Source organism: Ranitomeya variabilis, chromosome 4, assembly GCF_051348905.1.
Source record: "Ranitomeya variabilis isolate aRanVar5 chromosome 4, aRanVar5.hap1, whole genome shotgun sequence".
NCBI lineage: Eukaryota > Metazoa > Chordata > Amphibia > Anura > Dendrobatidae > Ranitomeya > Ranitomeya variabilis.
Window position 1 is genome coordinate 381,873,891 of NC_135235.1, and position 25,396 is coordinate 381,899,286.

At 46.6% G+C, this 25,396-nt stretch overlaps 1 protein-coding gene across 1 annotated transcript in view; it reads left to right on the top strand.

The window, feature by feature from the left end:
* Nucleotides 1–25,396, top strand: part of OSBP (oxysterol binding protein) — a 49,201-nt gene that overhangs the window by 22,661 nt on the left and 1,144 nt on the right. Inside the window, exons 9-13 of the mRNA XM_077250816.1 lie at nt 14,246–14,366; nt 14,456–14,559; nt 15,057–15,152; nt 15,957–16,126; nt 16,210–16,430. Of these exons, the coding sequence (XP_077106931.1) occupies nt 14,246–14,366; nt 14,456–14,559; nt 15,057–15,152; nt 15,957–16,126; nt 16,210–16,430 (712 nt within the window). The remainder of the gene's footprint in view (nt 1–14,245; nt 14,367–14,455; nt 14,560–15,056; nt 15,153–15,956; nt 16,127–16,209; nt 16,431–25,396) is intronic.

Genomic DNA, 25,396 nt, shown 5'->3' on the forward strand with positions numbered 1-25,396 from the left:
ATATCCAGATCAGATTTTCGAGAACATTTAGGATATGTGCGCACGTTGTGGCTTTTTTGCAGATCCGCAGCGTTTTTTCTGCTCAGAAATGCTATGAATCCACAATGGATTATTAAAGCAATGTTAATCAATGGCATTCCTAAATTGTTGTGCACATGCTGCGTTTTATTTTCTGCAGCATATCAATTCTTTTTGCGGATCTGCAGCGTTTCTGCACCCATTGACTTCCATTGAGTCAGTCAAATCAGCAGCAAAACCGCAGGTGTAAAAATGTTTGTGGATTTGCTGAGGAGTTGCGTGCCAAAAACGCTGCAGAAAAGAGTTTCTGGGGTGGCTGAGAGCTGATGTTTTTAGCCTGGGGGGGTGCCAATATCCGTGGCCCCTTCCCTAGCTATTAATATCAGCCCGCAGCTGTCTGCGCAGCCTTTGCTGGTTCAATTTTATAGGGGGACCCTATGTCATCTTTTTTTTCTGGGGTTCCCCTGTAAAATAGCCAATAAAGGCTAAGCAAACAGCTGAAAGCTGATATTAATAGCCTGGGAAGCTTTATGGCTATTGGCTCCTTCCCAGAATATTAACATCAGCCCTCAGCAGTTGGCTTTCCCTCTGCTGTTTATGAAAATTATGCAGGAGCCGGTGCAATTTTTTTTTTTTTTTTAAATAGATACTGGATTTCACGCAGATTTCTGACAGTTGCTTTTTTTGTTACATATGTAGGTTAATTATGTTAATGCTCCTACATAGGCTGGTGTGTGTGTGTGTCTCTTTATTTAATACTAGATGGTGGCCCGATTCTAACGCATCGGGTATTCTAGAATATGCATGTCCACGTAGTATATTGCACAGTCCACGTAGTATATTGCACAGCCCACGTAGTATATTGCACAGCCCACGTAGTATATTGCACAGCCCACGTAGTATATTGCACAGCCCACGTAGTATATTGCACAGCCCACGTAGTATATTGCACAGCCCACGTAGTATATTGCACAGCCCACGTAGTATATTGCACAGCCCACGTAGTATATTGCACAGCCCACGTAGTATATTGCACAGCCCACGTAGTATATTGCACAGCCCACGTAGTATATTGCACAGCCCACGTAGTATATTGCACAGCCCACGTAGTATATTGCACAGCCCACGTAGTATATTGCACAGCCCACGTAGTATATTGCACAGCCCACGTAGTATGCCTTCAATTTTGAATAAATCCCCAACAGTGTCACCAGCAAAGCACCATCACACCACCTCCTCCATGCTTCACGGTGTGAACCAGGCATGTAGAGTCCATCCGTTCACCTTTTCTGCGTCGCACAAAGACACGGTGGTTGGAACCAAAGATCTCAAATTTGGACTCATCAGACCAAAGCACAGATTTCCACTGGTCTAATGTCCATTCCTTGTGTTCTTTAGCCCAAACAAGTCTCTTCTGCTTGTTGCCTGTCCTTAGCAGTGGTTTCCTAGCAGCTTTTTTACCATGAAGGCCTGCTGCACAAAGTCTCCTCTTAACAGTTGTTGTAGAGATGTGTCTGCTGCTAGAACTCTGTGTGGCATTGACCTGGTCTCTAATCTGCGCTGCTTTTAACCTATTTCTGAGGCTGGTGACTCGGATAAACTTATCCTCAGAAGCAGAAGTGACTCTTGGTCTTCCTTTCCTGGGGCAGTCCTCATGTCAGCCAGTTTCTTTGTAGTGCTTGATGGTTTTTGCAACTGCACTTGGGGACACTTTCAAAGTTTTCCCAATTTTTCAGACTGACTGACCTTCATTTCTTAAAGTAATGAGGGCCACTCGTTTTTCTTTACTTAGGCTTATTTCACACTTCCGTCGTTCGGCGGCCGTCACAATGCGTTGTTGTGACGTATCGACGGATATCAGGAAAATAAAGAAAAACTGATCCAACGCATCCAGTGTCTCGACGGATCCGACGAATGAGGAAGTGCGCGAATTCGTAGGTATTATTTCGGGAGAGAGACTAGAAAATCCTTCCAGGTATGCTCAGAATAGAAAAACGCAATATGTCGCAGGATTCCTGCTTTTCGCAGGCAACAACGCATCCTGCGCCCATAGCCTGCCATTATAGCCAACGACGTATGCTGCACGATGCGTCGTTGGATGTTTTTCCGACGCTGACAAAAAAATGTTTCATTGAACGGTTTTTCTAAATGATGTGCCGTCAAATTGCGCAGGATCCAGTGCGCGACGGACGAAACGTGTGGCCATGCGTCGCGATACGCCACTAATATAAGTCTATGGGAAAAAACGCATCCTGCAGGCAAATTTGTAGGATGTTTTTTTTTCACAAAACGACGCACTGTGATGGGGAATGCACGACGGAAGTGTGAAAGAGACCTTGGCTGCTTTTTTCTTGCCATAATACAAATTCTAACAGTCTATTCAACAGGACTATCAGCTGTGTATCCACCAGACTTCTGCTCAACACAACTGATGGTCCCAACCCCATTTATAGGGCAAGAAATCCCACTTATTAACCCTGACAGGCACACCTTTGAAGTGAAAACCATTTCCGGTGACTACCTCTTGAAGCTCATTAAGAGAATGCCAAGAGTGTGCAAAGCAGTCATCAAAGCAAAAGGTGGCTACTTTGAAGAACCTAGAATATAAGACATAATTTCAGTTGTTTCACACTTTTTTAAGTATATAATTCCACGTGTGTATTCATAGTTTTGATGCCTTCAGTGTGAATTTACAATTTTCATAGTCATGAAAATACAGAAAAATCTTTAACTGAGAAGGTGTGTCCAAACTTTTGGTCTGTACTGTATTTACCTACCTAACAGCGTGAGTTGACACCCCATGATGACGAGATTGGCGCCCCCTGTCATAGGCGGCTGTCCCTGACTATTATGTTAGAGAAATAAATAGTGCGAGGACTGTAAGATCTAAAGTGCTCAGTGCTCAGTACATTAGGAAGGACTCCCAATATGGAAATCTACAGAATCAGAGTAAGGCAGTTATTGAGAAGTGAGGATGGTTAATTATGCACAGATACGTGATAATAAGTTACTACTAAATTCATTTGATGTGTTACATAAGGTTAGACATAGGGATTGGTAAATTCACTTAATATGGCAGAGCCTATATCAAAAAATGGACAAAATTGTCAGCAGTGTATAACTATATAGCCTCACCACACTCATGGTCACACTCCAAATTATATATGCATCAGATGTCCCAGGAGTTTAAATAACATTGGAGCAAAGCAGATGGCCCATATAATAGTGTTATAAACTCAGGGTACAGATAACAACCCTGTAAAATGTTCTATAACCTCTTAGTACTTATAAGTCAACTGAAACTAAACGCGTTTCGCCTCTTACGAGGTTCATCAGGAGTGAGATGTTAATAAGGGAGTACTTAGCTAGTAGTTGTCCATTTTCTCATGTGGTACACTGGCCAAGCGTTACAGGACATCTGGCATTAGTTCCCTCTGAGATGCCTCAGGTTACGATGGCAACCCCAACTATTATATAAGGAGCAGAACAAACACTTTCAGGTGTTGTAGAAAATCAATGTCCCCAGACAGTGTGCGTGTCAATGCTGTGTTCCGGAGACAGGAACCGGATATGATGTAATGTAACAGCGCGCTGGAGGGAGCTACACCGCACATGTCCAGAAATGTTCTGATGTTGTTTTTCTTCAGAAAGCTTACGCAGTGCCAAAACAGCAGTACAATGTCACTTTTCCAGAGCCTTTGTGCTACCAGTAATATTTAAGCCCAATATATTTCCATTAACAGAGGACAGACAGATAACAGACCTAAGTGGGGACTTGCTTTTATTGGGAACTTTTTACATAAAGTTTCATCTGAATCACGTCACTCTGAGGTTTCGTTGGAAACCCCGACATAAGTGCTCAGCCTAAAATGTTCTTGACAAAAACTTCAGATTAATCAACAAAAAAAGCAAGTCCTCACTCAGGTCCATTATCTGTTAACGGAAATATAGGGGCTTCCAAGTTACTGGTAGCACACAGGCTCTGGATGAGCACCATGGCTCCTCACCCCGCTAAAAGAAATCCAGCGAATTCTGTGCTCCCACATACAAATGTCCCCTCCCTTCTGAGCCCCACAGTGTGCCTAAACCGTAGTAAGGGTCCACATGTTTTGTATTTCTGTAGGGATAAGAGGACCGGTCCTTTTGTCTGCCCTTATTCATATTGGACAGTGTAGGTTCAGTCCCAATCAGGGTCACCTTGTCGACAGTGGGATGGCTTTTATGCTATTTTTGATCAAAAACAGTATTACTAAGAACCGTGTGTTATTTAAATGCACTTTTGCTTTTTACTTGTTTAGTTTCAGCAGAGTTTTTGGTCATTTTGCTTTCTGTAGGTTTCGTATGCTTTATGGCCAATGTGAACATTCATTTGTGTTGCATGTTTATCAACTTAATCCAAGCTCAATTTTTGTTCTTCTTATATAGTGAAAGCTGTAGCTTTTTTATTTCTTCTCTGAGGGAGCTGTATGGAAACTTGTTTTTTGCTGGACAGGATAGCGATTTTAGCCATATAATTTTTACTTATATTCAACTTTTTGACTGTTTTATTCCACTTTCAGTTCGGTATGATGAAAAAGCATCTTTTTTTTTTTTTTTGCCCTTTTTTATAAATTTAATCCTACAGTGTTCACTGAAGAGGTAAATATTGAGTTTTATAGGTCGGGTTGTTCTGGACACTATATGAAATGTGTGCGTTTTTAAATATGTATTTTTGGAAAAATATTTTTCTTTTTTACAATTTTTATTTTTTTAATTTTTTTTTGTTGGTTTTTCTTTGGGACTTTAACTTGTAGAACGCTGATTACTGGTATAATGCATTTTAATCTACATGTACTGCAATTCATTATATCGGTCTGTGTTACTGACAAAAAGCCTAGTAGACCATGCTCCTGGCATGGTCTAAAGGTACCTTCACACTAAGCGACTTTGCAACGATAACAACAGCGATCCGTGACGTTGCAGCGTCCTGGATAGCGATATCATTGTGTTTGACACGCAGCAGCGATCTGGATCCTGCTGTGATATCGCTGGTCGTTGCTGAAAGTTCAGAACTTTATTTGGTCGTCAGATCGGCGTGTATCGTCGTGTTTGACACCAAAAGCAACGATGCCAGCAATGTTTTACAAAGGTAACCAGGGTAAATATCGGGTTACTAAGCGCAGGGCCGCGCTTAGTAACCCGATATTTACCCTGGTTACCATTGTAAAAGTAAAAAAAACAAACAGTACATACTCACCTTCTGCTGTCTGCCACACGTCCCCCGCCGTCTGCTTCCTGCACTGACTGTGAGCGCCGGCCGTAAAGTAAAAGCAGAGCACAGCGGTGACGTCACCGCTGTGCTGTGCCTTACGGCCGGCACTCAGTCAGTGCAGGAAGCAGACGCCGGGGGACGTGTGACAGACAGCACAAGGTGAGTATGTACTGTTTTTTTTTTTTTTTTTTTTTTTACATTTACACTGGTAACCAGGGTAAACATCGGGTTACTAAACGCGGCCCTGTGCTTAGTAACCTGATGTTTACCCTGGTTACCCGGGGACCTCGGCATAGTTGGTCGCTGGAGAGCTGTCTGTGTGACAGCTCTCCAGCGACCACACAGCGACGCTGCAGCGATCGGCATCGTTGTCGATATCACTGCAGCGTCGCTTAGTGTGAAGGTACCTTTACAGACCCCTGCAGCTGACAAACCTGTAGGTCATTATTTGTCCTACTGCTGTCATGGCAAGCATTGGGGTTTCCATGATTGCGTCGCAAGGGTTCTGATAGGGTGGCAGAGGAAGCCCCCTTCCTTCTCCTAAGCTTCTAAATGACACAAATTCTACTGATGGCATCATCTCAAGAGGGTTAAACAGTTGAGGATCAGCTATCGCTTAAGCCGAGCTCTCGGCGGTGATCACCAGAGTTACTGTGCCCACAAGGTCACCAAGACGTACTGGTGTTTTCATTTGTGGGAAGGCATATAATAGGATGTGCCATAACTGCTTTTGTGTTGTTTTTTTTTTTTCTCCCGTTTGCTTTACAAGTGCGGTTTTATTGTGGGACATGTTGTAGTTTTGGATTGCAACATTCATTTTATCTTTTATGATGTACTGAAAAACTGAGGAAAAATTCCAAATGGGCTGAAATGGTGTAAACAAATAAAACAAAGTTCCAGCATTGTTTTTCGGTTCTGTTTTGTTTTTTTGCATTCCTTATATGAATGACGTGGCAACGTGATACTTCACTGAGCATCATTACAGAGATGCCAGACATGCAATGGGTTATATAATTTAGTGATTAAAATACACATCACACACTTTGTGATTTCAGTTTTATACTCTCTAAATCTGTCAGTAGGGTTTTGCAGTATAATCCGAGAGCAGAATTATGTAGGGGCTCATTAGAACAGTGTCTTTTCCCGTCTCCCATGACAGCACACCTGAGAGAGGGATCCGCCCAGTCAGGACAGGAAACCTACTGAAATAAAAGGGCGGTACCTCTCCCTCGCTTCAGTTGGGTTTCCTGTCCTGATGGGAACCCTTGTGCTGAAAGACGGCGTTTTTTTTGATAGAAGATCCACTTACCCGCTCCTTTCCCGGCACTGGAAGCGCAGGCAGGGCGCCTGTATGTCAGCCTTCAGGAGCGGTAGCGCCGTTCGCAGATCCCTTGGGGCTCTTGCGCACGTGCGGGCGTCGGTCCGGCACAGTCCGGACTCCTGGGGCCGGTCTCTGTCCACCACGCCGCTCTCTCCCCATCAGCTGGGCGACTTCCCGGCACGCGGCTGACGTTGCGCGCAAGGTACGCTGGGAGTGGGCGTGCCCGCGTGACGTCAGACCGGCGCGCCGGATCCAAGATGGCGGCTCCCATGGAAAAGAACGCCGGTAACGCTGCGGGCTTCCCGGCGGTGTTCAGGGGGAGAAAAAGAGCTAAATGGTCACCGGAAGAGGTGGAAAGCACGGAGGGGACCCTTTATTAAGGGTAATACAACGCGAAACGACGCTCATTTCCATGCAGCTATTCCAGTGATGGAGGATCGTATGGAGCTTCAGCAGCAGCAGCCTTTACAGCAGCAGCAAGAGCCCCTTTCAGGTGATACACCTGCCCACCAGCGTACTAAAAAGGATAGCCACTTAAGTGGAAGGAGTGGCAATCGTCCTGGTCGGTCGTCTCAGGATTCTTCTACCTCCAGGAGGAACATTCCCCATGCTCCTAGTCCGCCTCGGAATCCGGTACCGTTTGTGGTCAGCGGGTGGTGAGTGATCTACGTGAATGTCACCCTGGTGGTAATGGGCTACATTTTCTGTTTACTTGGCAGGCGCCGAGGAAGGCTAGCTCCAAGACAAAGAATAAGGAATGTGCCCTCTGTAGAGCTCCGTTGGCAGTCCAGTGGCAGAAAAGTCTTTGTATAGATTGTATCCAAAAGACCATCCAGGAAGAAACCCCTGACTTTGCCTCTAGTCTGAGGGCAATAATTAAAGCTGAAGTAGAAGGCTCTGTTAAAGCAGCCCTTAAGAAAAAGGGTAGTAGAGACCCAGAACCAGTTTCTGTATCCGAGGTTTCTCAGTCTGATGAGGAATGTCAGGAGGAACCGTTGTCTCCCTGCTCCTCCTCTAGGTCCTCTGGCTCCTCTTCAGATAGTGATGTTGGGGGCCGTCCGTGCTTTCTTACCGAGAACATGGATAAGCTGGTTAAAGCCGTTAGAGCTTCAATGGGCCTAAAAGATGAGAAAACAGCCAAATCCCTGGAGGACATTATGTTCGGGGGGTTGGAGGAAAAAAGAAAACGTACCTTTCCTGTTAACTCCAAAATAAAGGCCCTTATAGAGAAAGAATGGAAAAAGCCGGAGAAATCGGGTAATCTACCCTCGGCTTCTAAGAGACGTTACCCCTTTGAGGAGAAGGATTCAGAGACTTGGGATAAAGTGCCTAAAATTGATGGCGCAGTAGCTAAATCTTCTAAAAAGCTATCCCTTCCCTTAGAAGACTCTGGTGTATTAAGGGACCCCTTAGATAAAAAAGCGGACGGATTCCGAAGACACACCTGGGAAGCAACCGCAGGCGCTCTAAAACCGGCAATTGCAGGAACCTGTGTCTCACGTTCCCTTATTGTATGGTTGCAGCAAATAGAGGAGCAGTTGAAATCTAAAGCTCCAAGGGACGAAATTTTATCCAATGTAACTATGGCTAAGGGAGCGGCTGTCTTTATAGCGGATTCGTCAGCAGACTCCGTAAGGCTGGCGGCTAGAGCTGCAAGTTTGTCCAATGCGGCTAGACGTGCTCTCTGGTTGAAGGGGTGCCCGGGAGACTTGCCCTCAAAGAATAGACTCTGTTCTATACCATGTGATGGCCATTTCCTCTTCGGTAAAAAGTTGGAGGACATTCTGGAGAAAGCCGGTGACAGGAAAAAAGGTTTTCCTCGCTTTCCAGTGGACTTTAGAAGGCCTTATTTTCGGAGGGGCAAATTTAGTAGGGGCCGCCCCCCGGGAGATAGGAGTTGGGACTCCAGAGACAGAAGGGGATCTGGATATATGTTTAAAGGTCCCTCAACATCAACTAAAAAGCCATCCCAATGACGCCAGGCCAGTAGGGGGGAGGCTTTCATCTTTTTTCCCAGCCTGGGTAAACATCTCCCCCACTCATTGGGCTCTGAAGGTGGTCAAAGACAGCCTAAAAATAGATTTTGTTTATCCACCGCGACAGACTTTTGTTTCAACGCCCCAAAGAAAAACCCCGGAAGAGCAGCTAGCCTTGGAAACAGAGGTATTGGAGCTGGTATCAAAACACGTTCTGGTAGAAGTCCCGGGGGAGGAACAGGGAAAAGGTTTTTATTCCCCTCTTTTTTTGATAAAAAAACCAGACGGGTCTCTAAGAACTATCGTCAATTTAAAAAGTCTCAACCAATCGGTAGTAAACTGTTCCTTCAAAATGGAGTCTGTGAATACAGCGATAAAACTCTTGTTCCCACAGTGCTTCATGGCAGCTATCGATTTAAAGGACGCCTATTATCACGCCCCAATTCATCGAGACTTTCAAAAATTCCTAAGGGTAGCAGTTTATGTCCAAGGTTGTCTCAGGCACTATCAGTGCGCTGCCCTCCCATTCGGCCTGTCAATAGCGCCAAGAATTTTTACCAAGCTAATGTCAGAGGTCATGTCCTTCCTCCGCTCTCGGAACGTGGTAATAGTTCCGTATCTAGACGACTTTCTGATAATAGGGAATTCAGCGGCACACTGCCTGTCGCAAATAAGAGGTTATGGCGACACTAGAATTGTTGGGGTGGAAAATAAATCTCGCCAAATCAAGGTTGACGCCGGAGCCGATTCAGTCCTTTCTAGGCCTGGTTCTGGACTCCAGGCGTCAGCTTTGTCTCCTACCAGAAAACAAGCTGGTCAAAATTCAAAATCTTGTGGAAACAGCAATTCAACACCCTGTAATGACCTTGAGGAAGGCAATGTCCTTGCTGGGCTCTCTGACGTCCTGTATACCCGCAGTAACATGGGCTCAGTTCCATCTAAGACTATTGCAGTGAGAGGTCCTATCTGCGCAAAGATGGTTAAAAGGGCGTTTAGAGGGCAAGCTGTGTCTTTCATTGGAGGTAACAGATTCCCTAAAATGGTGGGCCATAAGAGATCATTTGACATCGGGGGTCCAGTGGGTAACTCCGGTAGAACAGGTCATCACCACAGACGCAAGCGGTACAGGATGGGGGGCGCATTTAGGAACTCTCTCAATTCAGGGATCCTGGTCCCATCTAGAATCACAGCAGGCATCAAATTTAAGAGAATTATGGGCCGTAGAAAGAGCTGTGAAACACTTCCTTCCCATCCTTCAAGGTCACCATACCAGAGTCATGTCAGACAATCGCGCAGTGGTGGCATATATCAACCACCAAGGGGGGACGAGATCCCCTTCCCTAATGAAGTCAGCGTCTGTCCTCCTACAACTAGCAGAGCGCCACCTGCTATCCCTCTCTGCTCTCCACATAAGGGGAGTCGAGAATACGAGAGCAGACTACCTAAGCCGCAAGACACTGAGGCAGGGGGAGTGGTCTTTAAATCCCTGGGTGTTTCAACAGATAGTGCTGGCCTGGGGCATACCTGTAATAGATTTATTTGCCACTCTAAACAGGAAGGTAGACAGGTTCTGTTCGTTAGACCCGAGGGAGAATCCCTTCACAGTAGATGCTCTGCAGATACAATGGGATTTCAGTCTCGCTTATGTGTTTCCACCTATAGCGATGATTCCAGCAGTGGTGAGAAAGATCAGAATGGAGCAAGCGAGGGTAATCTTGATTGCTCCATTTTGGCCGAGAAGACCTTGGTTCTCCCTCCTGAGACAAATGTCTATAACCGATCCGTGGATTCTACCAGAGATTCCGGACCTGCTAACCCAGGGCCCAATATACCACTCTCAGGTGAAGGGCTTCCATCTTGCAGCCTGGAATTTGAGAGGGCATTACTGAGTAGGCGGGGCTTTTCGCCGGGGTTAGTCTCCACCTTATTAAAAAGTAGAAAACCAGTAACATCAAGAATCTATGGTAGAACGTGGAAAAAATTTCTGGATTTTTCGGGGCAACCTTTGGGGGATAAGGCTCCTGTGGGTACCATCTTAGAATTTTTACAAGCGGGTTTACAACTGGGGTTGGCAACTAATACGCTTAAGGTCCAGGTTTCGGCATTAGGAGCCTTATATAATTGCAATCTTGCCTCCAATAGGTGGGTGTCCCGCTTTATTAAATCCTGTAGTAGGTCTAGACCAGTAGAAATTCAGAGTTCCCCCGTGGGATTTAAATCTGGTGTTAGATGCTCTAACCAACAGTCCGTTTGAACCCCTGCAGGAATCATCGTTAAAGATACTCACTCTTAAAACGGTGCTCCTGGTAGCGTTAACATCAGCCCGCAGAGTGAGTGACTTACAGGCCCTGTCCGTCTCCCCTCCTTACACGCAAATTTTTTATGACAGAGTAGTACTCAGACCAGATCTGGCATACCTTCCAAAAGTTGTACTTAAATTCCATAGAAGTCAAGAGATCGTGTTGCCCTCCTTTTGTAATAATCCTAGGAACCCAGGGGAAGCAAAATTTCATACACTAGATGTGAGGAGAACTATTGTGCAGTACATATCCTTGACTAGTCAGTGGAGGAAGGATCAATCCCTTTTTGTAGCCTTCCAGGGTAGTAGGAAGGGATATGGAGTATCCAAGGGTACTATTGCTAGGTGGATTAGGGAGGCTATTTCCTTATCCTATGCTTCCTGTGGCGCCCCGATCCCTGATGGCATCAAGGCTCACTCCACCAGGGCCGTGGCTACTTCCTGGGCAGAAAAAGCAGAGGTATCGATAGATCAAATTTGTAAGGCTGCTACCTGGTCCTCTCCGTCTACCTTCTTTAGACACTACCGGCTAGATCTATCCTCCTCGTCTGACCTTACCTTTGGTAGAAGGGTGCTACAAGCGGTGGTACCTCCCTAAGATGGTTCTTTCTCCAAAAATCTCTCAGGTGTGCTGTCATGGGAGACGGGAAAACACCAAGGTTACTTACCGGTAGCCGGTTTTTCCGGAGCCCATGACAGCACCTGTATATTCCCTCCCTTCTTTTTTCACCCTTTGGTGCGCACTTTTTAGCTGGGTGTATTTTGTTATAATTATGATGTAGTGATGGATTACCATGTACTAACCAAGGGGGCCTCTCATGCTCTGAAAACCAACTGAAGCGAGGGAGAGGTACCGCCCTTTTATTTCAGTAGGTTTCCTGTCCTGACTGGGCGGATCCCTCTCTCAGGTGTGCTGTCATGGGCTCCGGAAAAACCGGCTACCGGTAAGTAACCTTGGTGTTTTTGTAGGGTGTGTGCTGCTTCTTGTATAAAATTAGCAGCTGCTAATGAATGCTGTGGGCGGGTTATTCACCAGTTATAGCATTCAGAGAACTGCAGCAGAGAAAAACTGTGATTGTAAGTATTACATCTTTTAAATCAGGGTTTTTGGCTTTTCATTGTGCTGCTCTTGGATTGCATGACACATCCTGCTGACAGATTCCCTTCAAAATCATGTCTTTATTATTTTAACACACCAAAACGAAACACCCTCACATCAAGGCCAGATACTGGAAAAAAGTGTATACTTTATTGATGTAAAAACAACATATACAATAAATAAAATTATTAGAGGTAGTAACCACCAGTGCAAAAGCAATGGTGGGTCACACACAGGCAACGACCTCAATAGACACAAAAGTGAAATAGCAGAGAGTAGACTATAACAGAGCATATGTGACAACGAATATATAACAAGTGTCTAGATACTCCATCAACATACAGCATAGTAGTTACATACACATGTAAAGTATAGCACAATGTCCATACATAACATTAAGCAGCTGAAACAGCTTGACAAAAGTACTCATATACTGCATAGATATAGTGTCTAAATACGGGTATAGTTACCAAGAGGAAGAACCCGGGGACCCACCACACCCGACGCGCGTTTCGCACCAAAGCATTTCGGTGCGAAACGCGCGTCGGGTGTGGTGGGTCCCCCGGGTTCTTCCTCTTGGTAACTATACCCGTATTTAGACACTTTATCTATGCAGTATATGAGTACTTTTGTCAAGCTGTTTCAGCTGCTTAATGTTATGTATGGACATTGTGCTATACTTTACATGTGTATGTAACTACTATGCTGTATGTTGATGGAGTATCTAGACACTTGTTATATATTCGTTGTCACATATGCTCTGTTATAGTCTACTCTCTGCTATTTCACTTTTGTGTCTATTGAGGTCGTTGCCTGTGTGTGACCCACCATTGCTTTTGCACTGGTGGTTACTACCTCTAATAATTTTATTTATTGTATATGTTGTTTTTATATCAATAAAGTATACACTTTTTTCCAGTATCTGGCCTTGATGTGAGGGTGTTTCGTTTTGGTGTGTCAGTATGGTTGTACCTTCATGGCTTTATTAGGGATATTATTTAGGTGTTTCTTTATTATTTTATACAAATGCACATATTGTATGCAACCACTCGCTGTATGCATATGAACCTGGACCAGTACAGCTACATCTCGTTCCGGCGCCAGCAGCTCCTGCGGCTGGGCGATCACGTGTCCCCGCTCATTAAGGTAATGAGTATACACTCCACGCCTATGGGAGTGGAGAGAGATGAATATTCATTACCTTAATGAGCGGGGACACGTAATCGCCCGGCCGCAGGAGCTGCTGACACCGGAACAAGATGGTGCAAGGGCACGCAGGGAAGGTAAGTAGGATGTTTTTTTTGTGTGTATGTATCTATATGCCTGCCTCCTGTGACCTGCTGCTCCCACACCGTAAACTGGGACAATGCCTCGTGTATAAGCTATGGGGGGCATTTTCAGCACAAAAATGTGCTGAAAAACACTTTTTATGCACAATTATATACGGTATATAATTTTAATCATAGCAGTATGTTGGGGGCCTGACAGGTTCCCTTTAAGAAGTTAGGTTTAGCTACTTAGTTTATAGTATTGGGGTCACCTCTGCATTCCCATGTTGTGATTGGCATTACAAAGTGTAGTGTGGGTTCTAATCCCACCTTGGACAACATCTTCAAAGAGTTTGTATGTTCTCTCCGTGTTTGCGTGGGTTTCCTCCGGGTACTCCGGTTTCCTCCCACATTCCAAAGACATACTGATAGGGAATTTAGATTGTGAGCCCCATCGGGGACAGCGATGATAATGTGTGCAAACTGTAAAGCGCTGCGTAATATGTTAGCGCTATATAAAAATAAAGATTATTATTTATTATTATTAAACCTTACGACCGCTGCATTAGTCCACGCATGCCATAGAATTTTTTTTTTCTTTGCAACTTTTACGAATGATTGTGTATAGATTTCATGTTGTCACCAAGAACCATATTTATGGACTTATCGTTTCTAATTTTATTGAATGATCCAAATAAAGGGTAAATTACAAGTGAGGGATTTCCACAACTTGGTTTTGTACAAACCTAGACCTGGAAATGACTGTTTCAGAGTAGATAATTCTGTGTAATGGACAAGCTGGACTCAAGATTACAGCTCCTTTTACATCTGCTTTGGAGGCTTCATAAAATATCAGGTCTCAAGGTGTAAACCTGATGAACCCCATTATCATTATTAGGGTCTGTTGGGTGCCGCTGATGTCTGTCTTGTATAGGATGCTATAACTAAGCAGAACAATAATATTAAATAACCATTTTTCTTTTTTGTCTTCTATTATTTTTCATTCTTTTTAGGTCAGCCATCACCCCCCAGCAGCAGCTCATCATGCTGAATCCCGTAATGGCTGGACCCTGCGGCAGGAGATCAAGATTACTAGCAAGTTCCGAGGGAAATATCTCTCCATCATGCCCCTTGGTGAGGGACTGGGAGAATGATGGGTCAGTTAAGAACTAGATGCAGCATTATTATCATTTGATACTGACTTATTCTCTTAATCCCCCTAGGTACCATTCACTGTATATTTAATAACTCTGGGAACCATTACACATGGAAGAAAGTGACCACAACTGTGCACAACATCATTGTAGGAAAATTATGGATTGACCAGGTAAGGGGTGACGCGCTGGCTCCAGGCCCAGCTCTCTCCTTTACTTTCTGCCCTGCTCCAGTCATTGCACCATTGTTTCCCTCTACCTCCTGCCCTGCTCCAGTCATTGCACCATTGTTTGCCTCTGCTTCCTGCCCCGCCATGGTCATTGCACCATTGTTTGCCTCTGCTTCCTGCCCTGCCCCAGTCATTGCACCATTGTTTGCCTCTGCTTCCTGCCCTGCCCCAGTCATTGTACCATTGTTTGCCTCTACTTCCTGCCTCACCCCGGTCATTGCACCATTGTTTGCAGCAAAGCTTAGTTGTTTCAGTGGTTGTAGGGAAATGTCATGTCCTCTGGAGAAATGTAGACTCTTAACAGTGTTCTGATCCTTATGTAATATGCTGTGTAAATAGTCAGACATCATGCCTCACTCATTGTTTTTTTTTGTTTGTTTGTTTTTTATTTTATGGAAATACAATGATTTTTCTTATGTATTAAAACATTATTCTTTCAGTCTGGAGAAATAGAAATTGTCAATCACAAGACTGGAGACAAGTGTAAGCTCAAGTTTTCCCCTTACAGCTACTTCTCTCGTGATGTGGCCCGCAAGGTAAGTCTGTATCCCTCCCAAATTCGACTGATAATTCGAACAATGCCCTTAGTTGAAGATCCATTTACACAGATTGATCATGAAATGTATACATTTAAAGGGAACCTGTCACTCCCAAAATGGAAGTTGAGCTAAGCCCACCGGCATCAGGGACTTATCTACAGAATTCTGGAATGTTGTAGATAAGCCCCTGATGTATCCTGAAAGATGAGAAAAAGAGGTTAGATTATACTCACCCAGGGGCTTTCCCGCTGTGGTCCAGTCCGATGGGCGTCGCGGTCCGGTCCGGGGCCTCCCATCTTCTTACGATGACGTCCTCTTGTCTTCACGCTGCGGCTCTGGCACAGGCGTACTTTGTCTGCCCTGCTGAGGGCAGAGCAAAGTACTGCAGTGCGCAGGCGCCGGGCCTCTCTGACCTTTCCCGACGCCTGCGCACTGCAGTACTTTGCTCTGCCCTCAACAGAGCAGACAAAGTAAGCCTGCGCCGGAGCTGCGGCGTGAAGACAAGAGGACGTGATCGTAAGAAGATGGGAGGCCCCGGACCGGACCGCGACGCCCATCGGACCCAGACAGCAGCGGGAACGCCCGCCCAGGTGAGTATAATCTAACCTCTCTTTCTCATCTTTCATCGGGGGCTTATCTACAGCATTCCAGAATGCTGTAGATAAGCCCCTGATGCCAATGGGCTTAGCTCATCTTCCATTTTGGGGGTGACAGGTTCCCTTTAATCAGTGCCACATTGTTTTTACTTATACACCCACTTTAGTTAATATTGGTAATGTTAATGCTCCTCCTCTCTCACAGGTGACTGGAGAGGTGTTGGATGTAAGTGGGCGCATACATTACACATTGATGGGGACGTGGGATGAGCGGATGGAGTGTTCTCCTGTGTCTCCACCTGGTAGTGGCTTTGAGAATGGTGCTGATAAGGCTCCAGAAAACAAGACTCTTCTGTGGAGAAGACACCCTTTGCCGTATGTTTCCTCTATGTTCTGTCTTCCTGCTGTAGTGTTAACTGTATGGTTTTGACTTTGTATTGTTTTCCCTTGATATGCAGGAAGAATGCAGAATACATGTATTACTTCTCTGAACTGGCATTGACCCTTAATGCCCTAGAAGAGGGGGTGGCCCCTACGGACAGCCGTTTGCGGCCTGATCAGAGGCTGATGGAGAATGGCAACTGGGATGAAGCCAATGTTGAGAAGCAGAGACTTGAAGAAAAGCAAAGAATTGCAAGACGAAGGAGAGAAGCGGAGCGAGAGAAAGTTGGGGATGATGGTAAGAAGCATTTGTGAAAGAAATGCCAGTAAAACATTTGTCAGATTTGGAGTCCTGCCACATTAAAGCCACTCTTTATAGTGATGATTTACATATAATTAGTGGCTTTATTGTTACCCGGAGATTTGCTGCCCGGAGATGTGCTGCGTCCAGTAGCTTTTCATTGACCATGCGTAGTTCCATTGCTACACTTGATAGGTGTCACTTCTTCAGCAGTGCTCCTTGCTTCGCTATTATTAGGGTATGTGCACACGTTGCGGATTTCCTGCAGATCCGCAGTGTTGTTACCTCGCAGAAACGCTGCAGATCCGCAAGTGAATTACAGTACAATGTAAATCAGTGAGAGAAAAAAACTGCTGTGCTAATGGTGCGGAAAATTCCGTGCGGAAACGCTGCAGATTAAAAGAAGTAGCATGTTGCTTCTTTTTCTCTATCGCCTCATTGGGGGACACAGGAATCATGGGTGTATGCTGCTGCCACTAGGAGGTTGACACTATGCAAAAAAAAAGTTAGCTCCTCCTCTGCAATGTACACCCCACCGACTGGCATTATGAACTTTAGTTTAGCTTAGTGTCAGTAGGAGGTGGACACGGGTCTTTTATTAGACCCTTATCTACCTCAATGTGCGTCGTTCCCTTTCAGGTTTCCGGAGCGTTACAGTGTGAATAGTCACTGTAATCCCAGAATGCGGACTATGAGTATGGCGTGTACTGCCACCCCGTATCCTCATAGATCCCACAGCAGGACCAAGACCCTTAACACAGAAGAGTGTTGAGGAGATTCAGACCGGTCCTTGCTCCGTCTCCCACCCACTCACCCTCCAGAGCCTGTCTGTTGCGGAGACGAGGACGTCCTTCAGCTCCAGACGTCTGATACCTTCCCTGAACTGAGGTACCTCTGTCTCTCTCCTTTCAGAATTCCATGAGAGCGAGGCTTCCGTAGTAGATGACAGCGTGGGATTTATTAGGTGAGTATTCCAGGAGCACTACTTTTTGGCATGGGCGGGGGGTCCTCGCCGCATCGGCAGGGTGGCCTTTACAGGCTGCCGCCCTGCTCCTTCTCCTGGTGGCCAGCAGCTATTTCCGTTCGCCGGTCTCTAATTTAGGCCCCGGCGCTGCGATCTTCGTTGACGGTAGCCGGTTATCTAATTTAGGCCCCGGCTTCTGCCGGGCCTAGTTCCGGCACCGCAATCCTCGTCGGCGGGCGCCAGTTTCTAATTTAGGCCCCGGCTTTTGCTCGGGCCTAGTTCCAGCGCCGCGACTCCGCTCCCTTCCTTTTTCCTCGGGTGGGTTTTTCTCCCACCCGACCATCATTCCCCTGGCTAGCTCCGCCCACCGGCGCCATCTTGGTGCTCCTGTTCCACGCAGCTAGCTCCACCTCTCCCTGTGCCGCTGCCCGCCTCTCTCCACCCCTTTCAGTGCACAGTCTGGCATCCTCATCTATGACCACCATCTTCACCGGCTCCTCGGATGACAACGTGTCCCAGGTCTCCTAACTGGATCGCTGCAAAAGTCGCTTTACCTTCTTGCCTGAAGGGCTATCTTCCACTGGGGGACCTTCTACAGCTGGGCAGCTTCTTCCTTCTGGAAACCGCTTCATCTGCCGTGAGTAGCTCTGCACTGCAGACTGACACTCTCCTCTGCCTCCCTGTCCCCTAACCTTCTGGCATTTTCCTCAGGGACCCGTTCTTCATGTCTACCTCTAAGGGAGGTTGCTCTCGTCCTCCCACTTCTTCCTCTAATTCCTCTGCCTTAGTCAAACACTTTGCGTGTTCGTCTTGTAACTGCATACTTCCCTCAGGTCAGTCCTCTCCTCTGTCAGGCCTGCAGCAAACCCATTATGCCCCCCACCCAGGATCCACCTGCTTCTCCGCTTGAGTGAAGCCTCCGCTTGAGTGAAGCCTCCGCTTGAGTGAAGCCTCCGCTCCTGGCTGGGCTTCCACTCTGTCACAATCTGTAGCGGATCTAACACGGGTGTCACAGATCCTTGTGTCCATGCTTGATAGGTTGCCCCTGCAGACTCCCGCAGTAGCCAGTGGGTCGCAGGAACCTCCGTCCGAGCCTCCCATTATAGGCCGCAAAAGATCCAGACAGGAACGCCGGTCTGAGTCCTCTTCCCGTTCCATCTCGCGCCACGGTCCTTCTCTGCGATTGGCTTCTCCCCGGTCCTCCTCCCCTGAGTCAGGCGAGGCGTTCTCTGATGCGCCTTCCGAGGATAATCTGGAGCTGGATTCAAACCAAATCGCTAGCCTGAGGGATATGGTTCAGAGTCTCATTGGAGCGATAAATCAGACCTGTGGCATCAAAGATTCCTCTACAGAACCCGCACATCAGGCGGTTTCATTCAGACGGTCTAAAACACCTTCCAAGGTTTTCGCTCCTCATCCTGAGTTCGATCAGCTTCTGACCAGAAAAAAGAGAATCCGACCAGACGCTTTCAAAGAGGAAAGCGCCTTGGCGTGTTATACCCCTTTTCACCGGAGCTCATCGCCAACTGGACTTCTTCTCCCTCTGTGGATCTGCCAGTTTGTAGACTTTCCACCAACACAGTCCTCCCGCTGTCTGGCAGAGCGTCTCTGAAAGATTCCAGCAATAGAATCATAGAATCCTTTGCGAAATCGGCCTTCGAAGCGGCTGCGTCTACCCTATGCCCGACTTTTGCTTCCACCTGGGTTTCGAAGTCTATATCCGAATGGGCCAAACAAATCCGTCGGGGCATTCTGGCCGGAGCTCTACCAGAACAGCTGGTGGAACTTGCCACGCAGATTTCCCACACTGGGGAATATTTGGTTTCTGCTTCCCTGGACGCCGCATCTTGTGCCGCTCAGGCGTCCAGTAATGTTGTGGCCATCTGTCGTACCGTTTAGCTCAAGGCCTGGCAGGCGGATTTGTCATCAAATAGTCCCTTACCAGTCTGCCTTTCAGGGATCTCGTCTCTTCGGCTCCAAGCTGTACCAAATTATTAAGGACACCACCTGGGGCACAAGCTCCCTTCTTCCCCAGTCCAAACCTTGCCGGCCTCCTCCTAGGCTTCAATTTCGGTCCCTTCGGCCTTTTTGTCGCTTTGCAGCGTCAAATTCCTTTTCCCAGCAGCAGCAGAGGCCACAGGCACGTCAAGAGAAGAAGACGGTATCCTTTAGACCCACTCCTTACTGGTGTTCCCGCTACTCCCAAGGTAGATCCTCCAGGTCTAGGACTGAAAGATCCACCAAGGGGGGACTCTGAGTTCTCTGGCCTTGGCCGAGGTATCCAAGATCTTCCTTTGGGCAGAGGCAACGGTTCCGGTGATATCCACGGTGCATATCCCCAACGTGGACCATTGGGCCGCCGATTTCCTCAGCCACGAGGGCCTTGCGGCAGGGGAATGGTCCTTGCATCAGGAGTAGTGTTGAGCATTCCGATACTGCAAGTATCGGGTATCGGCCGATACTTGCTGTATCGGAATTTCCGATACCGAGATCCGATATTTTTGTGATATCGGGTATCGGGTATCGCAACAACATTAATGTAATAATGTGTAAAAAAGAGAATTAAAATAAAAAATATCGCTATACTCACCTCTCCGACGCAGCCGGGACCTCAGCGAGGGAACCGGCAGCGTTGTTTGTTTAAATTTCGCGCTTTTACTTGGTTACGTGAAGTCCCGGCTTGTGATTGGTCCGCGTCCCGGCAACATGGCCGCCATTAACCAATCACAAGCCGTGACGTCACGGGAGGCTGGACACGCGCGCTTTTCAAAATACGCGCATGTCCAGCCTCCCGTGACGTCCCGGCTTGTGATTGGTTAATGGCGGCCATGTTGCCGGGACGTCACTGGAGGCTGGACACGCGCGCTTTTCAAAATACGCGCATGTCCAGCCTCCCGTGACGTCCCGGCTTGTGATTGGTTAATGGCGGCCATGTTGCCGGGACGTCACTGGAGGCTGGACACGCGCGCTTTTCAAAATACGCGCATGTCCAGCCTCCCGTGACGTCCCGGCTTGTGATTGGTTAATGGCGGCCATGTTGCCGGGACGTCACTGGAGGCTGGACACGCGCGCTTTTCAAAATACGCGCATGTCCAGCCTCCCGTGACGTCACGGCTTGTGATTGGTTAATGGCGGCCATGTTGCCGGGACGCGGACCAATCACAGCAAGCCGTGACGTAATTTCGTCACGGCTTGCTGTGATTGGTCCGCGTCCCGGCAACATGGCCGCCCTGACCAATCACAAGCCGGGACCTCACGTAACCAAGTAAAAGCGCGAATTTTAAACAAACAACGCTGCCGGTTCCCTCGCTGAGGTCCCGGCTGCGTCGGACAGGTGAGTATAGCAATATTTTTTATTTTAATTCTTTCTTTTACACATTAATATGGTTCCCAGGGCCTGAAGGAGAGTTTCCTCTCCTTCAGACCCTGGGAACCATCAGGAATACCGTCCGATACCTGAGTCCCATTGACTTGTATTGGTATCGGGTATCGGTATCGGATTGGATCCGATACTTTGCCGGTATCGGCCGATACTTTCCGATACCGATACTTTCAAGTATCGGACGGTATCGCTCAACACTAATCAGGAGGTCTTCTATCAGATTTGTCTTCAATGGGGGACTCCGGTTGTGGACCTCACGGCGGCCCGAATCAACAGGAAGGTCCCTCGGTTCGTCTCCAGGTCCCGCGATCCTCTCGCAGGGGGCGTCGACGCTCTGGCCATTCCTTGGTCGCAGTTCGTGCGTGCTCCCCTATCTGTTTTCACCCCTGCCCTTGCTTCCCAAGCTGTTGAAAAAGATCAAGGTGGAAGGGGTGCCGGTCATTCTGATCGCCCCAGATTGGCCCAGGAGATTTTTGTTTGCAGAGATCGTCAATCTTCTTGCGGACGCCCCCTGGCGGCTTCCAGACAGACCCGATCTGCTGTCTCAGGGTCCGATCTGCCACCTAAATTCTCGGTCACTCAGTTTAATGGCGTGGCTGTTGAGACTGCAGTTCTAAGAGCGTCTGGCCTTTTGGATCTGGTGATTCACACTATGATCCGGGCTAGGAAGCCTTCGTCTTCCAGGATCTACTATCGTACCTGGAAGGCTTACTTCCGTTGGTGCGAGTCCAACCACGTTTCACCTATGTCCTTTTCCCTTCCTTCCATTTTGGCCTTCCTTCAGGCAGGACTGGATGCGGGCCTTGCCCTTAGTTCCCTAAAGGGCCAGGTTTCTGCACTCTCCATTCTCTTCCAGAAGACGTTATCTTCTCGGCCACACATCAAGACCTTCCTTCAGGGAGTATCCCATGCTGTCCCTCCATACAGGACTCCTGTGGACTCATGGGATCTTAATCTTGTGCTGGAGGTTCTGAGGGGTTCCTCCTTTGAGCCTCTCAGGGAGGTCTCCCTGTCAGTTCTATCCTGGAAGGTGGCTTTTCTTGTGGCCATCACCTCTATCCGGCGTGTTTCCGAGTTGGCGGCCCTTTCTTGACGACCCTTTCCTGGTTATCCACCAGGACAAGGTGGTCCTGAGGCCTCCGCCTTCCTTCCTTCCTAACATGGTTTCCACCTCAACGAGGACATCGTTCTACCTTCCTTTTGTCCAGCTCCGACTCATCCTCTGGAGCGATCGTTGAACAAGCTGGACCTCGTCACGGCGGTGAGGATCTACTTGGCTAGAACAGTCTCTTTCCGGAAGACGGATTCTCTTTTCGTCATTCCTGATGGCACACTTAGAGGCCTGCTGGCTTCCAAGGCGACTATTGCTCGCTGGATCAGAACGGCAATTTTGGAGGCTTACCGGGTCAAGAGCAGAGTGCCCCCTCCTGGGATTAAGGCTCACTCTACCGAGCAGTCGGCGCCTCCTGGGCGGTGCACCACAGGGCTTCCGCCCTACAGCTTTGCAAAGCGGCAAACTGGTCTTCCATCCACACGTTCGCCAAATTTTACAAGGTCCATACCTACACTTCGGCGGACGCCAGCTTATGCAGAATGATCTTGCAGGCAGCAGTGGTGAGTCCTCTGGCCTGATGGAAGTCTGTTTTCCCACCCCAGGGACTGCTTTGGGACGTCCCATGGTTCCTGTGTCCCCCAATGAGGCGATAGAGAAAACAGGATTTTTGGTTGCTTTTACCGTAAAATCTGTTTCTCGGAGCCTTCATTGGGGGACACAGCACCCTCCCATATTATTCAGTTTCTGTGGTTCGATGTTCTATGACTGTTCTCATGTTTACAGTTCTCGTGTTTGTGGTTATGCTATTTCAACCTTATTGTTTTTCTCCTACTGCTTTCTCACTAACTGAAGTTCATAATGCTAGTCGGTGGGGTGTACACTGCAGAGGAGGTGCTAACTTTTTTGGGGCATAGTGTCAGCCTCCTAGTGGCAGCAGCATACACCCATGGTTCCTGTGTCCCCCAATGAAAGCTCTGAGAAACAGATTTTACAGTAAGCAACCAAAAATCCTGTTTTTGCGGATCTGCAGCGTTTTTGTTCCCATTCCATTATAGAAATTCACAGGGGTAAAAAACGCAAGAAATCCGCACAAAAAACGCGACAAATCCGCACCAGTGTCTTCTGCCAAGAGATGCAGAATCCGCACAAAAAATTCCTAAGCCTAATCCGCAACGTGGGCACATAGCCTTCAGTGGGTGAATCCAAACTCTCTTACTTCCCTAGTTCACAATAAGTTATAGGTTATTCTGGACTATGATGGTCTAGTCTTGGAGTACATGATTCAACTGCTTCATCCTCCTTATTACACAGTGGCAGCACGATGTCTCAGTGGTTAGTACTGCTGCATTGCAGAACTGGGGTCAAATCCCACCAACTTCTGCAAGGTACTTGTATATTCTCCCCCGTGTTTGTGTAGGTTTCCTCAAGGTTCTCCGGTTTTCTCCCACATTCCAAAGACCTATTGATGGGGAACTCAGATTGAGAACAATGATAATTTTTTTCCAGAGCTGTACATTGAGACCACTTTCTATACACATCCTCAATGACCAATTTGAGAAAAGACGATAAATCGCAGAGTATAAAATTTAAAAATAAATCTTTATTACATAATAAACAATGAAAAAATGAAATGCATGAATCAAGCAACAGGAATTAAGCCACCAAAAAGAATGGAGCATGCTAATGAAGTGCTCAAAAAATGAAAGAGCAACCTTCAATCAAAAATAGTATACGTGTTCAAAAAAAACATACTACATCAATTCATAAATAAATAGACCATAAAGTGCATAGTGCACACCATAAACATTCATGTTGAATAGAAAAAGTATGAAGTGGATGACACTAAATATATGCATGAAGATGTCATATAACTACAAAGGGCCCGTGTATATCTTGATGAAGGTAAGGAATGATAGAGTACCTATAAAGTACTGAGTGCAAGGGCTCCAGCTGCCACGTCCTCTCACCCCGACAGTGCCGTTTCACACAATGATCCTCAATGGTGAAGCATCCCCAGATCATCACCGATCCTCCACCAAATTTCACAATGGGTGCAAGACGCTGGCTTGTACGCCTCTCCAGGTCTCCGTCTAACCATTAGACGACCAGGTGTTGATCTGGGGATGCTTCAGCAAGGCTGAAGTTGGGCAGGTTAATCTTTGCGAAGGACGTATGAATCAAGCATTACTGCAAAGAGATTGCACACCATCCAATAATGAACAGTCATATGTAAAAAAAATATAACACGCTGATTTTATTGAACACTTCAAAAACACCACAAACCGTTAAAACATAATTAAAAAATACAAACACCATCCAATACACACAGGTAATAGAGACCGCAGCCCAGTATGGTAATAAGACCCAAATATAACCTAGTGGCTCATGAGGAGATGCACAAAACCCCCGATTTTAGACAGCCTAAAGCATAGTTCATGTGTGCACATAGAGCAACCATATGCAGAGCATAACAAGCAATTGCCCAAAAGAATATAGGGCTGGACCAGCCAAAAGGGCTTAAGGGTCACCCATATATGGAGATATTTTACTATGTCTCACAAGAATATACGGAGGAAACCCCGCAGCCTGGAGGAGTACATCAAACTTAATATCGCCCCTCGGGGCCTCAGGGTCCCCATTTATCCTGCATGGGAACCCTCCCCAGCCTTCCGGGTCACATGGGCATTGCTCCATCACCAGGTTGTACTCTTATGGGGGGTTTCCTCCATATATTCTTGTGAGACAGTTGTGAGTTTTTCCAGCAGGACAATGTGCCATGCCACACAGCTAGGTCAATCAAGGTGTGGATGAAGGACCACCACATCAAATCCCTGCCATGGCCAGCCCAATCTCCACACCTGAACCCCATCGAAAACCTCTGAAATGTAATCAAGAGGATGATGGACAGTAACAAGCCATCAAACAAAGAAGAACTGCTTACATTTTTATACCAGGAGTGGCATAAGGTCACCCAAAAGCAGTGTGAAAGACTGGTGGAAAGCATGCTAAGACGCATGAAAGCTGTGATTAAAAATCATGGTTATTCCACAAAATAATTGATTTCTGAACTCTTCCTGAGTTAAAACATTAGTATTGTTTTTTCTAAATGATTATGAACTTGTTTTTTTTGTTTTTGTTTTTTTTTTTTTTGCATTATTTGAGGTCTGCAAGGAATGCATGTTTTTTAATTTGACCATTTCACATTTTCAGAAAATAAATACAAAATGTATTGCTTGGAACTTCGGAGACATATTGTCAGTAGTTTAGAGGATAAAAAAGCAATATGCATTTTACTCAAAAACATACCTATAAGGAGAAAAATCAGACAAACTGAACATTTTGCAGTGGTCTCTTAATTTTTGACACAGCTGTATTCATAGCTCTGCAGAATATTATAGCGCTATATAAGCAAAGCATAAGAAATTCAGCTTATTGCAGAATAGGAACCCCAAAAAGACAACCCCCCCCCCAAGCATGGTTACAATCGTAGTGGCTGTCTTTGCTATTGCATCTCAATACCATTCAAGTAAGTGGCACTTGGCTGTACTACCAGGCCCAGCCAC